At 39.6% G+C, this 17,984-nt stretch overlaps 1 protein-coding gene across 5 annotated transcripts in view; it reads left to right on the forward strand.

Annotated features, from left to right (window-relative positions):
* Positions 1 to 17,984, forward strand: part of RFX3 (regulatory factor X3) — a 147,001-nt gene that overhangs the window by 87,681 nt on the left and 41,336 nt on the right. For all 5 annotated transcript variants that reach the window (XM_075410679.1, XM_075410677.1, XM_075410678.1 and 2 more), the window contains exon 4: positions 14,282 to 14,540. In XM_075410679.1, the coding sequence (XP_075266794.1) occupies positions 14,282 to 14,540 (259 nt within the window). The remainder of the gene's footprint in view (positions 1 to 14,281; positions 14,541 to 17,984) is intronic.

The following is a 17,984-nucleotide window of genomic DNA, read 5'->3' on the forward strand; positions in this document are numbered from 1 at the left end:
GTACAACAATATATACAGGCAAACCACTTCAGTTAACATGTTTATATACATAGAGCTCTTTCAAAACAGTATATACAGTATATTGAATACATACCCCAAAACCAGAGTCCCTAAATGATCGATCAATGCCAAATAACTGGAGAACTTGTAACCCCACAATATGTACCAACTTGTAAGTATTTTAAAACCAATCCCCAAATTCCCAATTCAATTCCTAAATCATGCCGATTTTCTTTAAGCAAACCAAACCCCATACATTATTAAGATGTTGTCAAGTGAGGGGTCTCCCTTACTTTTCCCAATGTTGCCGTCTAGATCCTGGGAGAGACTCTCAAAATCCCCCCCACGGGAAGACCCTGCACTGATACTTAAGAAATCATAAACCACGGCCCCGATGAATCAGAGTTCAAATACAACAGTCCCAAGTCAAAAACCGGAAATTAGCAGAACGTGCCAAATGTACGTGGTGTTTTTTTTTTCTTCTTTTTTTTTCTTTTTTCTCTTTTTTTTTTTTTTGACTTATTTGTCTTTCACACAGAGGCTTCATACACAGTCACACAAGCTTTCCAGTGTGCTAGAGTACATCCTAAGGGGCTTTTCTTTAAAATACCACTGCTTTGCTGTCCCCCATTTTACTTTGTTGATTCTATACTTCAGTTAGTCTTTATCTTAACAATTTTAACCTGTCGTCCCCTTCTGTTCCACTCTGACCACGTTCCAAAAATGTCACAATAAATATTCTGGTCACGAGAAAAGAGGTTCACCGTGCAAGGTGTTTTTTTGGGGTTTTTTTTTGGTTTTTTGGTTTTACGATGCCTGATGGGTATGTTAACAAGCCAGTATCCGAGATACCCGATATCCGAGTTCAATACCAACAAATCCGTATCGCCAGAAGTACAACTTAAGCAGGTTTCCTAAGCGGACCAATACCGAATGTACGTTATTACAGAAGTACAAAGCTTAATCCATGCTTGTACCAACGCACAACTACCAAAAGCACGTTATTACAGAAGTGCAAAGCACAACCCGTGCTTGCACCAACGTACCAAGATGTACACCCTCAGGCACTAGTAGCCTGGTGTACAGCGCTCAGCGTAGGACGTCTCCTACGACTTATGAGAACTCTCCAAATGACCGGTCTCACATACCAAAACAGAGAAAGAAAGGAAAAAAAAGAATACCTTTACTCGTTTAGTTGGTCCTTGTCTGCTCCTGCAGTGATCCGAGTGAGGCGAGGAGTCCCTCCGGGAAATCCCGGGGGTACCCTAGGGAGTCCTGTTCTCAGTGGGTCCTGCAGCCGAGCAGAGCGGGTCCCATCTGGGGTGCCAGAAATGATGCCGTGAAAAGCCGGAATTGAAGACTCAATATTCGGCAGACTATTAAGCAGGTATTCTTTATTGCGGCGCCGGGCACACGGGGGATCTCTCCTCCAAACGTGTGCACCGAAGAGAGCAGTTACTAGGTATTCATGCTACGTTAACATACATATTCATTACATTTCCAAGAAATGTTTATCATAGTAATGGCTTTTCTGAGAGCTCATTAATATATTGTAATGTCCGTTGTGTTTGGCGGCTCTCGGCAGGGGTCTTCAGATTATCCTGCAGCCTCCTTATCTCTGTAGTTTGCATACCTGTTCTCCCAAGGCCCAGGCGCCTAAAGGGATTATTCAGGAGTCCCTTGTCTTGCAACCATCCCAATATTCACAAAGATCCAAGACTTGTTTCTGACCACCTGAAGTGATAACATCCCCTACATGTTACATTTGTTACATTTACAGTTATCATTACCTTTCCAGTTTACAGCTGCCAGTGAGTTGGCATATGAGGAGGGTGCGCTCCGCACAAACTTCCTCCACATGGATTGTGAGCACTGGAGTTCATCTGGGTCTGTGGGTACCTGCTCATCGTCTGTGTCACAGTAAACCAGCTCCCGCACAGCTAATTCCCTCAAGTACTGAATACCCCTTTCCATATTGGTCCACTTGCCAGGATAGCATACAAAATCGTCACTGAAGGGGTACCTCTCCCTCACGCCTGACAGAAGTCTCCTCCAGAGGCTGAGGAAAGTGTTCCTTCTTCCCAATGGCCTTGTCAATGCCCCCATCCCTGGCCAGGGATCCCAGCTGCTTGGCTTCCTTGCCCTCTAACTCCAAGTTGCTGGCCCCGTTATCCCAGCACCGCAGCAGCCAGGTGGCAATGTGCTCGCCAGGGTGGCGGCTGAAATCTTTCCTCATGTCTGGCAGCTCGCCCAGGGACAGGGACCGGGTGATGATCTCTGTCTCTATCTCCCGTGATGACCCTGGCTCATCGTCATCCCTCCCGGAGCGATCTGCTCTCTTTGCGTCTTTCTTTAGTTTTACGGGGGCGACTGCTACGGGCACAGGTTGGTCACTGGGCTCAGCCACGCTGCCTGCAGCTGGAACTGGCGCTGGAGCAGCTGCCTTGCCCACTGGGGGAGCCGGTACCATGCCAGTGGCTGCAGCAGCCGTGGTGCCGGTCGGGGGGGCTGTGACTGCCTGCTGGGCTGGAGGGGCTGCAGGGCCGGCTGGGGGGGCAGCGCCAGCCGCAGTGCCTGCCGCTTCGTTTCCCCCCCTTTCCCCTTTAGGGCACTGAACAGTGTTGAACAGGGCTCGGTAGGCGTGGGCCAGACCCCAGCACATTGCAGTGATTTGTGTCTCTCTGGAGTTCCCAGGGTGGCAGCACACTTTTTGCAGATATTTTACCAGATTGTCCGGATTCTGTATTTGTTCAGGGATGAGTTTAAAACATACCGGTGGTGCCCACTGCTCTAGACATCTGCCCATGCTGTCCCACACACCCAGCCACTCACAGCTATCCAGCCCCGGGGCAGGTCTCTGCACGATGTTCTTAACGACTTGCTTAACCCTAAACAAAACCTGCAACCCATTCAGGAGGCATAACAAAAGGAGAGTGCTGCCCTGAGCATCCCACGGGTACTCGAAATTCTCAAAAGCCGTTAGGAGTAGCCTGAAGGGGGGGGGGGGGGGGGGGGGGGGGGGGCGAAAGAGTGGGGGAAGGTATCCCCCTCCGGTTTTCCCCACAGATTAGGTTTGATTATTCACAAATTCTAAGACATAGGATCCGAGGTACGGACTGCAGTGTCGCGTGCAAATACAAGCCTAATTTCATGCACATTGATGTTATCATGTCATAAGTCGATATCGTACAGTAGAGGAAAATCATCATCCTGATTCTTTTCCCGGCCATGATGAACAGCATGGCAATGAACACATAGTGCAAGTACGGATTTACATAGCAGAGCCACTTGATCAAAGTCAGAAACATTTTTTTTTACCGGCGACTCCTTAACACAGAAAAATGCGTATAACAAAATTTAACAAAATCTAAGAAAGCAGTTTTAACAGCCGCTGCTCAGCCCTGCCGTTATCCCCGCCCCACACTCGGGCGCCAAATAAATGTGTTTTGGTTTCGGCTGCCGCCGGCAACAGAAGCGCCACGCGGCCGCCCCTCCCCCCGCCGCGGTGCGGAGGAGAATGGAAAGAACCAGGCAGAAACTGGTGGGTCGGGATAAGGGCAGTTTAACAGAACAGCAAACAGAGGGAACAGGAACAACAACGATACAGATAAGGAGAAAATAGGACACAAACTCGGACAACAGACCCTCTCTCCCGGGCAGGACCGCCGCCGCGTACTCTCCAGCCGCGAGTTAGTTCCCGCCGCGCCGGCCCCCCCCCCCCCACCGCGCCGCCCCACCCCCCCGTCGGAACTCAGCGTGACGTCACATGGTATGGAACACCGGGGTCCGTTTGGCCAGGTGGGGTCAGCCCCCACCCCCCGGCTGTGCCCCTTCCTGGAGTCCGCGCCGCCCCCCCCGCCCCCCGTCGGAACCCAGCGTGACGTCACAGGGTATGGAACACCGGGCTCCGTTTGGCCAGGTGGGGTCAGCCCCAGCTGCGCGGCTGTGCCCCTTCCTGGAGTCCAGCGAAAATTAACCCTGTGTTTGTGGAAAATCAGTCAATGGGATTGATGCCGTGAGCAGCCGGAATTGAAGACTCGGTATATCGTCAGCAGACTATTAAGCAGGTATTCTTTATTGCGGCGCCGGGCACACGGGGGATCTCTCCTCCAAACGTGTGCACCGAAGAGACACAGTTGCTAGGTATTTATGCTACGTTAACATACATATTCATTACATTTGCAAGAAATGTTTATCATAGTAATGGCTTTTCTGAGAATTCATTAATATATGGTAATGTCCGTCGCACATGTTTGTTTGGCGTCTCTCGGCAGGGGTCTTCAGATTATTCTGCAGCCTCCTTATCTCTGTAGTTTGCATACCTGTTCTCCCAAGGCCCAGGCGCCTAAAGGGATTATTCAGGAGTCCCTTGTCTTGCAACGGTCCGAATTATTCACAAAGATCCAAGACTTGTTTCTGACCACCTGAAGTGATAACATCCCCTACATGTTACATTTGTTACATTTACAGTTATCAGGATATAAAAGAATTCTGTAATTAGAAAGCTCACCTTAGCAGATGAGCCTCATCCCCACTGTCTTTCCCTCCTATAGAAGAATTTACCCGTGTTACGGTGAACAACAACATTGTGAACAGCGAATTTGTTGTTCAGTACTTTTAGGAACATTAACTTTTGAAGAGATACGGTTTCATTCATGGAGAATGGGACCAGTCTATGATCTACTCAGAATTTTTAAAGACTTTTAAATTGTGAAACACATTTTCGTGTATACTTTTATACACCAGATTAAGAATGGAAAAATGTCATTTATGTAAATTAAGAATGGAAAAATGTCATTTAAGTAAATTAGAGTTATTGATTAATGTATTATAAGTTATAATGTAATATATTTGATAGGTGAAGGAGATTGGGGTTTAGGTTGCTGATGACTAGCTTCCTTCAGAGATTAAAGAACTGTTTTTTTTATTTGCTGTTTTTATCATTGCCTAAGTTCTGTGGTTTAAAAAAAATTGTATTTATTTCTCCTCTTCTTGTTTTGCCACTGAAATAGCTTGTTCAGGGCTGTATCATTGTGGGAGTGACATTTTACAGGTTTTGGAAGTCAACAAAAAGCTTACCATATCCCTAAACAGAGCTGGCATAGACTGTCAAGTTCTGCTGTGAACACAGAGGCCAGCCTCTCTTGTGCTATAATATTTAGGCAAGTGTTCGGACTGCAGCTGATCTTTTTGTGTTCTTCATACTGAAATCTGTGAAAGATCAGCCTTGTGGATTCTGACAGATTTACAGAAGTGTGTTACATCCAGTTTGTCCCGTTACTGCTACTGCAGAAATTGTCTGTTTCACTTTTGAGAAATAGGGTTAGGTTTGCACATGATGTGATTGACTACAGTGACCAGTGGTTTATCTTTTTGGCTGTCTTCCTATGACTATATGTTTGATTTATTTTATGACGATGCTAAGTCAAAATTTAATTCTAATTCAAAATCATATATAGGATGCTTCCATAGTCTTATCAAGTGACAGTACTGCTGTAGCAATGGAATAAGAAATCTGTAACTCATAGTTAGGGTGAAGATGTTAATTCAGTGTACTGGCATCTCTGGAATAAATGTTACATCATGTCTGATTAATAGGGATGTAACCTACAACTTGTCACATACGTTGTACAATATGAGAATATTTGAATTAGGTTATCTTCATTTTTATCTTGTTAATAAGAATTTTACTTGTCAAGCATGTCAGTCTATCCTGAAACAAAAACTCATTGTTGTTGTGATGACATGTACAGGCTTAGCTGGCAGTTTAGAATACATAAAGAATATTATGGCTGCACCTATATTAAGAATCCAAGTGAGTCCCCTATACTAGACATGAACTTTCTTCTTACATAAAGTGTAATGTACAAATCAAATGTAGCCTTTTGCCTGATAATTCTGGTGTGGTAAAGAGAGTTTTAATTGCTGGGATTGTCCGAGAATCGTTACTGCTGTTGTGTTCTAACCATATTCTTCACCAAATTGTACTACAATTTGTGGGGTTTGTGTGGGCAAAACACATCTTGTGTGCAAAATCAAGAATTTACTATTACTCTAATTGAAATCTTAACAGTTAAATCAAAGAATTAGTATCAATACAGTCAAAGTTGTTATCTTCCTAGTATCCATTCCCTTCTCTCTGGCATTATCCATACCCTTTTACTACCCCTCAGCATACTGAGGTCAGTGGCTTCCATCTGAGAAAGGATAACAGCAAGTTACCACCATCATAGGTGTTATGCCTGGAGAAGTGTGATGGGTGGTGGTGGGCTCTCTACTCACACTGGGTCCACTTGCAGCTTTTTAATAATACGTTTTCTAACACAGTCTACACTTTATTTATTATTCATTGGTTTCTGTTCCCGTATTACATCTGAATATTTGGTGTGTTTTATATTTTCTGGATACTTCTTGAATAGTGTCATCCTGTACTCATGGTCCTCTTTGCTATGTTTTCAATATAGGTTCATGGATTGTTTATTCTACACAAACAGCTATTTTATGTTACTGTCTGCTACTTAGAGAAGTGCATCAGTATTTTAACAACAGGCTTTATACCACAGAATCGTAGAAGGCTAAGCTAAAATAGAAACATTTTAATTAACATTTGTCTGACTGTTTAACAACTACTGCTACAGCTAAGCTAGAACAAAGCTCTAGGCTAGCACAGACAAGTCTAGACAAGGGAAGACTGACAAGTCCAAGTCTTGAGGTCTTGCAGATTTAGTACAAACCCTGTGACATGTGCCTAATAGTGGCAATACCATATTTCTTAGACTATAGACCTGCAGTACTTCATAAGAATTTCTAGAGGCCCATATCTAAGGTTCCCCATCTGTCTAACTTACAGGTCCTGGGAATATAATTTACAAGATTTCTCCTCTATTTTCATTTACTTCCTTCCCTGTATTACAGGGTTTTCCTGCATTTGTGCATTGTGTGTGCTTTTACTGCTTTATTGCCATGTGGAAAAAGATCTTAGACTGAGTGATGAAGATCTCAGTTCATTTTTATTGATAATGAATGCCTGTCAGTAATATATTTACTGTAATTTCTGAATGTGGCAAATAAGAATTTATTTATATGGAATAATGCAACTCTATTTTAGGTAAATTCTAGAAATCTTTTTCTGGCTGATATGTTTAAAGTTGTCCATACAGAGAAAATGTATATGCATTAAGTGGGTCAACTACTCGCTATTACAGAGGAAATTGCTGATGTCGAATTTCTGTTCTCTGATTGTAGATGCATTAATTGCCCTTTCATAGGGTAGGTTTTGATCTTTGATTTTAGCAGTGTTTTGGTTTGGCCTGGATAAATGCCAGGTGCCCACCAAAACTGTTCTATCACTCCCCCTCCCCAGCTGGACAGGGGACAGGAAATATGATGAAAGGCTCGAGAGTCGAGAGAAGGACAGGGAGCGATCACTCACCAGTTACTGTCACAGACAAAACAGACTGAACTTGGGGAGGACAGGAAGTTCCATTCATCACCAATCAAATCAGAGTAGGATAGTGAGAAATAAATCCAGATCTTAGAACACCTTCTCCCCACCTCTGTCTTCTTCCCTGGGCTCAGCTTCACTCCCGTTTCTCTCCCTCCTCCCCCTGAGCAGCACAGGGGGGTGGGGAATGGGGGTTACGGTCAGTCTGTCACACTTTGTCTCTGCCACTCCTTCCTCCTCAGGGGGAGGACTCCTCACTCTCTGCCCCTGCTCCAGCGTGAGGTCCCTCTCATGGGAGACAGCTCTCCACAAACTTCTCCAACGTGAGTCCTTCCCACAGGCTGCAGTTCTTCATGAACTGCCCCAGCGTGGGTCCTTGCACGGGTGCAGTTCTTCAGGAACAGGCTGCTCCAGCGTGGGTCCCCCACGGGGTCACAAGCCCTGCCAGCAAACCTGCTCTGGCATGGGCTTCTCCCTCCACGGGTCTGCAGGTCCTGGCAGGAGCCTACTCCAGCGCGGGCTCCCCATGGGGTCACAGCTTCAGGCATCCACCTGCTCCAGTGTGGGATCCCTTCCACAGGCTACTGGTGGATATCTGCTGCACCGTGGACCTCCATGGACTGCAGGAGAAGAACCTGCCTCACCATGATCTTTCATCACAGACTGTAAGGGAAGACTCTGCTCCAGCATCTCGAGCACCTCCTTCTCCCTCCTTCTTCACTGACCTTGTTGTCTGCAGATTTGTTTCTTTCACATCATCAAACTCCTCTCTCTTCGCTGCCGTTTCACTGCAGTTTTTGCTTCCACTTCTTAAATATGTTGTCACAGAGGTGCCACCACCATTGCTGATTGGCTTGGCCTTGCTCAGTGGCGGCTCTGTCTTAGAGCCAGCTGGCACTAGCTTTATCAGACATGGGGCAAGCTTCTGGCAGCTTCCCACAGAAGCCACCCCTGTAGTCCCCCAGCTACCAAAACCTTGCCACGCAAACCCATAATAAGCAGTTTCACTTGAAAAAGGGGGATTGGTGAAAGTAACTGACAATATCTGCCTTACGAGTTCTTCCGTGTCTGTCTTTAGATCAATTGAGGAGGCTTTTGCGGAACAAGTTTATTGCTTCACTGGGATTTGATCCATTATTAAAAAACTGTGAATCAATATTTTGGTTACAAGAGTAGATTTCTTTGTGGGAAAGCTGGAGGTTGTATGAGGCATGGTGAGACAGATGATTTAGCCCCCTCCATTATCATTCATTGATTTTTATGCATGGAGGTTTTCTACCATATTGCAATACCATAGCATTATCATAAGCATTAGCTACACTGCATATAAATAATAGTGTATCTTGAAATACTGATTTTTATCTAGTATTTATCATATTTATATCCCAGGAAATAATACCTTAGTTAATTAAGTACCAGAAGGCTAACTTTCATTACAGAGATCACAGTGAAAAAACACATGCCTGCCTGCTAAGCTATGTAGGTAATCCATACCAAAAGCCACAAGAGTAATTCTGAGGTTATTATTTGATGAGTATGATAATTATTATTATTATGTTACTTGTTTGTTTGAGTAACAATTACAGAAGAATAAAAAATTTACACTGAATGGTTTTCTTGTTTGAATTAAGATACAGTTCTTGTGCAGCCACTGTGAAGGGATGCTGGTATTTCAAGTTGCTGTATAAAATGTATACATCTTCAAGTGAAAAAATAGACTTATGTGCGTTTTACCCAAGACTTGAATTTTCCGAGTCGGTGTCTACAGCTGGTAACAAGAATTCAGTAGTTAATGACTTGTTTTGCAAGACACGGAAGTTACCAGAGTATAATATGAAGTTGAAACCTAATTTAAAACAAACACTAACAGCACTTGAGTTTACTTGTCTGGACATCTAACCTGATTTGAGAATTTTTATTTGAAGGCACTCTGCGTTTCTCAGTTCCTGCTGCAAGGAAATAAATGTTTGGTTTTTTTACTAAAACAGAATGAAGAAAAAAATCTTTCAACAAGGCGGACTTTCCTAAAACATGAGTAAAACCAGCACAAGTTTGTAGGTGATGTTTTCTAGGTAAATGTAAATATTGGAAAGGTAAGCATGTCCCATCAGATACTTGCTCAAAGAAGATTTAAGACCAGAATCAGCCTATGTAAATTACTTAGACATAATGTAATTTACATAGTAGGAACACTGATTTATAGTAGTCAATAGATCAGATTCTTGACATTTACATAGAATCAAATCATAGGTGCAGCTGAGAATAAATGATTTCCCGTGTGTGCATGTGCACATTAAAAACTAAGGGAAGACAACAACAAGGTTTACTCTTTCTGTGCCATTGTTTTTATTTGTCTCCTTTCTTCAGAGTGTCAGTGTCTTTGAAGAGACAGAAGTGTCTCTAAAAGTTACGCTTAGTAACATTAAGTTAGTGTCTGTAATATAGTGCGATACTTTGCACTTAATTTGTGTGGTAATGCTGGGGCTTACTGAACTTAGAAATCAGTTATTTTGTGTTTTCATATGCCAAAAAAATATAATTTTATTAGCAACCACAGCTCCATGTTTTATTTCTAGCATGATGTTTTGCAAATCGTTAGAAAATGTATGTAAGCAAGAAGCTGTAATAGATGATGCCTTGAACTATTGTACCTTGCAGTCCTAGTCCAACTCATGCTGGTCTCATTGATTTCCAGTGTGGGATCTCAACATTGGATACATGTTCTAGGCTTGTTTAATTTGAATTGAATTAATGCAGTGTCTCACTTTGTGTGACTTGCTCTCAGGGTAGTCATCTAGGTTGCACAGCCTTCTGGAAACTAGGATTCTGCAGCCTAACTACTTAGACTTCAAACTTACTAGTAATTCTGATGAACTTTCCAATACTACGTTCCAATAAACACTGAATTTCACAGTGTTTTGATAGGAGGAACTATTAGGTTCTGTTGCCTACCTTGTATCTCAACCACAATATATCACCAAGGTGTTCTCATAAAGAGCCAGAAGACTTTAGTTACACTGAGGTGACGTGCAGAAAGCAGACTCCACAATCTGTAAGATTGTAAAGTAGGGATGTTTATTCGGCGCCAGGCAGCATGGGGGGTAGTCCCACCAAAGTCGTGCGCGCCGAGCAGCAACATGTCTCTTCAATTTATACAACCAAATATTACGTATGCATTAGATTTCCCAATACACCTATACATATGCATCTGTCCTCATTGCAGATCAAAATCAGTTCCGAGAAATAATTTCCATAGACTCCTCCCAGTTGCACTTGCGCAGTGCCTCCTAGTGGTGGTCGTCGGGGGTCCCAAGATGAAGGCCCATCCTCTTCATCATGGTGTCTGCTGATGGACCTTTGTTTCTGCGCAAACTCAGTTCTCCCCTGGCTCCCATCCACACAGCAGGGTCGGTTTTGACCAGTTCTAGGCGACTCCCAGCCCCTATCAGGAAGCAACCCCTTTGTATGGAGATGCAAGACTCTCTGCTTCAGTTAATTTAGACAGTAGATAGGCACAATCAGTTTTTACATGCACAGCAACTATTAGGTAATGCCACTTCTATTAAAATCCCTTTTAACCCCTTCCTTCAGAGGTTAGTCCCTAGATGATCTTTATATGCAGCTGTTGAAGCAATGAAGAGCTAGGAGTGCTTTTACAACCTTTGCAATGGGAAAGAAGTGACTATATGATATATGTCAGATTATTTGAGAAAGTGTTGCATGTTTGTGCTACAGGTGCTATGGAGAAGTAGATGATCACTTCCTTACTTCAGGTTATCCCTTCTGTGTAAGTAAAGAATGTAGCATCATATTTTTCTCTTTGCTACAGTTTTATGTTGAGGAGTCATGTTATTGTATGCAGTGATCTTAAAACCTTGGAGTCACTGCTTTCCAAAACATCATCTCCTGCAGCTGTATTTTTAGTTTCCAGATGAATTAGTTTCTATTTTGGTTAAAAGGCTCTTTGCCAAGTTGCAATTATTAATGGCATGTGATAATAAGGGTTTTATCTGATTTTTAATTACCCTGTTGATCTCTATTGCTAAAGGTTTGCTTAATTATCTCCAGTAATCAGGTCTTCCAGAAGAAGCTGCTGTTTGTTGGAACAAAGGGAAGAATGTGTTTATCTTGAAGTGTGACCCATTGGTGTACCCCAATGATCATTCTTTATCCATTCATATGGAGTACTATTGTAACAGATGTAGATGTTCAGTCAGTACTTAATTTAGATGCTATACATGATATGCAGGTCTAAACAAGGTAAAAGCAAACAAGCATTCCCTTTTCTCTCCCTTTTCCACACTAAGTCTGTAACTTAATTTTCCTGTGAAATTTTGAGCATTCTCTAGGGCTTGCATTGCTTCAAAGAACTATGTCTTGAGTTCCACTTCTGCAAATGAGATTTGTTTTCCTCTCATCTTTTGGACAGTCTTTTTCCTCTAGCCGTGTCTGTTTTTATTGTCAACAATGGCCTTGTCCTTTCTTTCCTTTCCTTACTGATACCTGATACTGATGCCAATTTTTTCTTCTCTTTTGGGAGAAATTACAGTGTTCAGTCCCTTGACGATCATTTGCATGGACTGTTTCTCCTGAGTTTCCATCACTACATTTTCCTAAATTATCCTCTGCTGCATAGCACTATTCACATTCTGTGAATTGTGTGATTCTTTCTGAGACAGATGCAACACCAGCTTTGCTAGCAGTTACCTTGCTTATCACAGAATAAACAATATCACAATGGTATCACAAGGTATCACAATGATACCTTGGCTTGATAAAATAGATTAATTGGGACCTGCATGGTATCTAAACACATACATGGGTTATTACAATGTAAAGAGCAACTGATTTTAACTCCCCAAAATAAATGTTTAAAGATCAACTATCTGCTTGAGCATTAGTCCCAGAAACAACTGTTTTGCTTTTCTTCAGTAGACTGCAAGGCATTCCTTTTAGACTAACTTTCTTGCGGCTGATCTTGAGGCTTTTGAAATAGTCAAAATGAAAAGGAAAATGTTTAAGTAGCTTAAGGAGGGGTGAGAGTAAATAGTGTAGTATGAAGCTTATGAAACATTTAGGATTTTAAAACTAACATTTCAGAGCTTATGAAAGTCTCTGAAGAGAGAGGGAGAAACTGTTGTGGCCGTAGTTAATACAACAAAAGTTCTGACTTTGACTGTTGATAAGGTACCATATGTTTTTCAGTTATTTAAAAGTAATGATTTTCCGAAGCTAAAGAAGGAATCATTATCTCTGATTCAATTGTTTACTAATTAATTAATCTTGTGTAAGTTTTCATAATTAAAAAAATGTAACAACAAACAGTAAATTGCCATGACCTTATCTGTGTATTGATAAGAAACGCATCCATGTCTGGATAAAGGGAAAATATCTGACTTAAAACTTCCTGGATAGGTGTATAAGTCACCAGCCTACTGCATAAAACATGGATGCAGTTTCGTCCTTTTGTTGTATTTTTGGATGAAAATGTCTGTATTTTTTGTTGAGCTTGTTTAGTTGCATAGTGTTGTAGGATTTTTGTTTTGTTTGGTTATAGTTAATGAGTTGGAGACTTATGCAGAGATTGGGTACCTCTCTTTTGTCAGAATCATAATACTTTTAAAATTTATTTACTTGGAGTAAGTGCATCTCAGCATATGTAACTTCAAGTTAATGGAAAACTTTGAATTTCAAAATGGTATTTCCTGTTGATTACAAGCAACATTACAGATATTTTTGCTTAAATAAGAAATTTAATGGTTGGTTATACTGACTGTTTTTTACCTTTTGATCTTTCTGTTATCATGCTTGTCAAGATACAAAGCTTAGCAGTCACGAAACAGGATAAAATTTTCAAATAGACTTTTCCAGAATGAGGAATGTGGCCTTTGAAATAATGAATGCTGTTTACTTAACAATTTTGAAATATGTTGATTTGAAGATAAATTTCCTATATGGGAACAAATACACATTCAAAAGCCATAAATAGATTATAGCCTATGAAGAGTAATTATGCAAGATAAGTGATGGAGAACTTCAAACACATGTGACAAGGTTTCAGTAGATGAATAGTTTGCTATGGTAAACTGGTTAATGAGGCGTGAATGTTTCATGGTTGAAAGTGATTTAAAAAAAGTTACTGTTGCATACCTTTAACTTCTTTCATCTTTGTGTCCGCTTTACAAGTTGTAATTTATTTTGGGTTTATTTCTTAAATGCAGTTTTTAATTGTAACATGAATTCATGTCCAATTTTGAATTCACTCTGTAAAAATAACTGCATTTCCCAAAATACCAGTGAACTCAGAATATCAAGCTTCAGCCAAGAGCTTTAATAAATTTAAAAACAATTGATAACATAGGATTCTTGAACATTGGACTCTCTTGGCTGACATTTTTATGAATTGTTTGCAATTTTGCAACATGCATAGTATGCAAAATATTTAAGATCTGACTAAAATTCGAGATTTTATTGTCAGATTAAAAAAAGTTAAACAGATGGAGCTTTATAAATTGCTTTACAATATATTAATAATTCGATGAGCTCCTTCTGACTGTCTGCTCAATTTTTCTCATACTTCCCTTCTCTCCTCCTCTTCAGGTAAGACTGACAAATTTTTCTGTAAGGTGTGGTAGATACTTGGTTTAACATTGTCACTGTATTAGTTATTTAGTGCTTTGACCTGATCAAATATTATTCTCTGAGGAGGCACGGATTGTTTGCCAATCATACTTATTTTGGGTATAGCTACTGTACATACCTTTCTAGAATAACATTTCCTTCAGCTAAGTGAACAATACAAATAATTTCTTTTCCTTTTGTTTTCTTTTCTTGAAGCCGATCGACAACTTATCCTTACACAGAAACCCAGATGTACAGCCAAAACACTGGGGGAAATTATTTTGATACTCAAGGAAGTTCTGCACAGGTGACAACAGTGGTCTCGTCTCATAGCATGGTGGGCACTGGAGGGATTCAGATGGGTGTCACAGGAGGACAACTCATTAGCAGCTCAGGAGGGACCTATCTGATTGGCAATTCAATGGAAAATTCTGGTCATTCAGTGACTCATACAACGCGGGCCTCCCCAGCGACAGTAAGTATCTCAGACTGATGCAAAATCTTTGGGACTAGTTTCTTAGTCACTCAGATGTTCTTGCAGACTGACACAGTTATTGTGACAAAATGTATAGCAATATTACGTTGTCAGAATAAGTACTACACAGTACTATTTGTAAAATATGTGTTATATACATATATATATAAAGTAGGATACAGGAGTAAGAATACTGTGAAAACTTAAACATGAAGGCACACCTTTCCCTTGACAGCTTGCAAATATTTACATTTCATAGGTTATTTTTGTCATTCAGGTAATATCAGTGAATGCTTTGGGAATGCCTGCATAATAGTTTGTCTGAACTGAATATTTGTCAGGTTGGAAACTGTATGAGCCTCCTTTAACGTTTTATATTTTTTCTGAAAACAAAAGAACACAGTGTTGTTGGGTGTAACTGTTAGATGTAGATGTTGAATAATGTAAGTTACAGATAGGTGTCTGTAACTTCCCTGCATTTTTTCAGTTTGTTTGCTCAATATTAGTATAGGTTTGGTAGCTTATTTCAAAATATTTCCAGTATTTCCAATGTTGTTCAGAATATTGAGATACTACTTTTTAACGCTTTGTTCTTACTTATCTGTGATATGTCTCCAAAGTCTGTTCCAGATTAAATTAAAAGCTCATTGCGGAGGTGTCTTACAATGCTATGGGAAGATACATTCTGTTACAACTGTGATAGATAATATTGCAGAGGCCTAAACATAAACCCAAAACTTTCCCTTAAGAGCTTACTCAATCAGCCCTTACTTCAATTAGGAAAATGAGTTTATACCCAATCTGGCTTTGCTGCATAGCCCTAATGAATACTTTCATCTCATTCTTCTGGGTATTCTGGTCTGGATGTTGAGTTCTGGAAGTAATGGGGAATAGAGTTGTGAAACGTAATATAGGAAGAGTGGACAAATATTGTAAAGGAGATAAAGCATCATTAATAATACAAATTCATCAGTATCCGAAAAGGCAATGAAATTAGAGGACTTTATTTTTAGGAACCAATGTGATGAGTAAAAACCTAATATTCTTCTATTCAGAATGATGATGAACATTTACAGTAGCATGGGATAATTTAGTTGCTCTGATAAAATGTTTTTATTTTGCTCCTGAAGGTGGTTGGTATGGATAAAACCAAAATTTTTGCGATGTAAAAAATTATTATTTCATCCAAAAACTGTGTAGTATTATTTTCTGAGAATAAAAATAATAGTCATAATTCATGAATAGCATAAATATCAATAACATGGTGTGAGCTTTTGAGTCACAAAATAAAAAAAGAATGTGTATTAACGTTTGCGTGTATTTTACATGGCTTCAATAGAAAAACAGGGCTTCTTAGAAAAAGCAGATTCCTCTTTCAGTTTTGTTTAATAAAAAGTCAAGACTTTCCCTTCACTGTTTTCTTTTTTTGCTTAAAGACTCTCTCATTTTACTTACTTGGAAGATACTTCGTGGAATATTTCACCTAATTTTATGATGGCCAACCACAGGCAAAACAAATAGTTTTCTATAGGCATAAGGAAGGAATAGGTCTTCTAGATAGAATGAAATTTGAAAAGTGATGTTTCTTTAAACTTACATAACAATAATATTCCTGTATTTTCTTAGTTGTTTTACATTGTTCTACAGTTTCATACAAATATTGCCTCTTTTAGAGATCATGCTAGTTTTCTCCTTAAAAAAGAACAAATTCATTTTTGGTTTTTTGCATATCATGCTGTAATTTTTTTTTTTTTTACAGAATTCAGTAAGCAGAAATGCTTAACTGAATGTGAAATCAAGTGAGGCTTAAATGCATCCAGTAAACACAAATGAAGAGTAGTAGATTTACACTGAAGTTGGATAACCTAGAATTATTTTAATGATATAAAAAACTCTATGATATCTTTTGCAAATTAAAAACTGTTTTGATTTTTTTGCCAAAAGTAGAAGTAAAATTTGCCACAATTCTACTAAAAGCAAAGGTTCATACCTTCAGCAACAGCTTTATCTTGCTATATGTGTCAAAGAAACAGCCTATTTTAGTTGCTCCAAGTAACTTCTATACTGCTGTATCAGCTTGCCTTTAGGAACAGAATAAAATACTGCTAATTAAATTACAATTAGTAAATGGCATTTTTAACATTAAAATAGTTTAATCTGTTTTTTAAGGTGCTATTTATTTTGTATAATAACATTCTGTAAGTATGAGGCATTAGAATATATTAGAAGTACATTTCTTGCTAAGGAAGTGGGACACAATATGATTATTTTATAATTTTAGGCTCTTGAGGTGTATAGTTCAGCTGAAATATTCAAGAGTAAATTGAAAAACAAAAGGTTCAGCTTCAACTGCAATTTTAAAGCACCAGGTGTGTTTTAGTGTTAAAAAGGGCATAATGAAACTATGCAAAATAGAGCAATGTAATATTTTATTTGGATTGCACCTTAGATAGGTAGAGCTTGTTTCACTTGTGATCCTCATTTGAGCTTTGCCATCATAACTTTTTTCATTCTTGTACAGAGAATTTATTGGAGTCATCAAAATAATATGTATCCAGGCTGGTCTGATAGTGTAATACTCAGAAAATATTTCCAAATTTTGAATTAGTTTGGAGAGTTTTCATGTGGAGACAAAGAATATAGAAATGAATAAGAATTTATTTACTAAGACCTGTGATCATCACAAGCTTTCTTTACTTTTGCCATAGACGTATTAGTTCTGTTTACTTTTGTAAACTGATAACTTCATTTGTTTTGTTGTTGTTCACTCTCCCTCACTGATCAAATTGCTACCTTCTGTAATAAGCAAATTAACTGTATTAGAGATGTTATCTATTTCTGATACATCTAGCTTAAGTTAAAAGAAACAAGCAAATGAAACAGTTCCAGTTTAAGGTAAAATGTATAAAATAAGTCCGTTTTATTATCTGTGTCTTAGATAAATGAAACGTAAAAGAACAATTTTCACCAGGTATGCTATTTGGTTTGTGCAGAATTCAGTAGAGACTCAGAGACTTTTTATTCAAGTCTATCTTCACTTTATTTTCTGTATGGTTTAATGTAATTCGGAGTTCAGCGTTGGGTTTCATGAAGAACTAATAATTTTGTTTGTAACATTTCATTCATTTTAATTTCTGTCAAACATTCGTACAAGAAAGCTGTCCTGCTTAAGCTATAGCAGGTAATAGCAATGTTTTTGTAGCCAAAATATTAAGAACTCTGCAAACTATCAAAAAAATGTATCAAAACTGTTCCAACATATATACAGTAGTTGTTCATATTAGTAAGCATGAAGAACATTTGTTAGCATTTTCTTCACTGATTTCATTTCTGCTGACTTCATTGCTTCTCCCCATTATATTCTGTGCTGGCCTATTAAACTTCTCTACCTGCTAAAAAAGAATTGTTCACTAAAACAGAAAGACATTCAGATCATAAAACCTT

Source organism: Opisthocomus hoazin, chromosome Z, assembly GCF_030867145.1.
Source record: "Opisthocomus hoazin isolate bOpiHoa1 chromosome Z, bOpiHoa1.hap1, whole genome shotgun sequence".
Lineage (NCBI taxonomy): Eukaryota > Metazoa > Chordata > Aves > Opisthocomiformes > Opisthocomidae > Opisthocomus > Opisthocomus hoazin.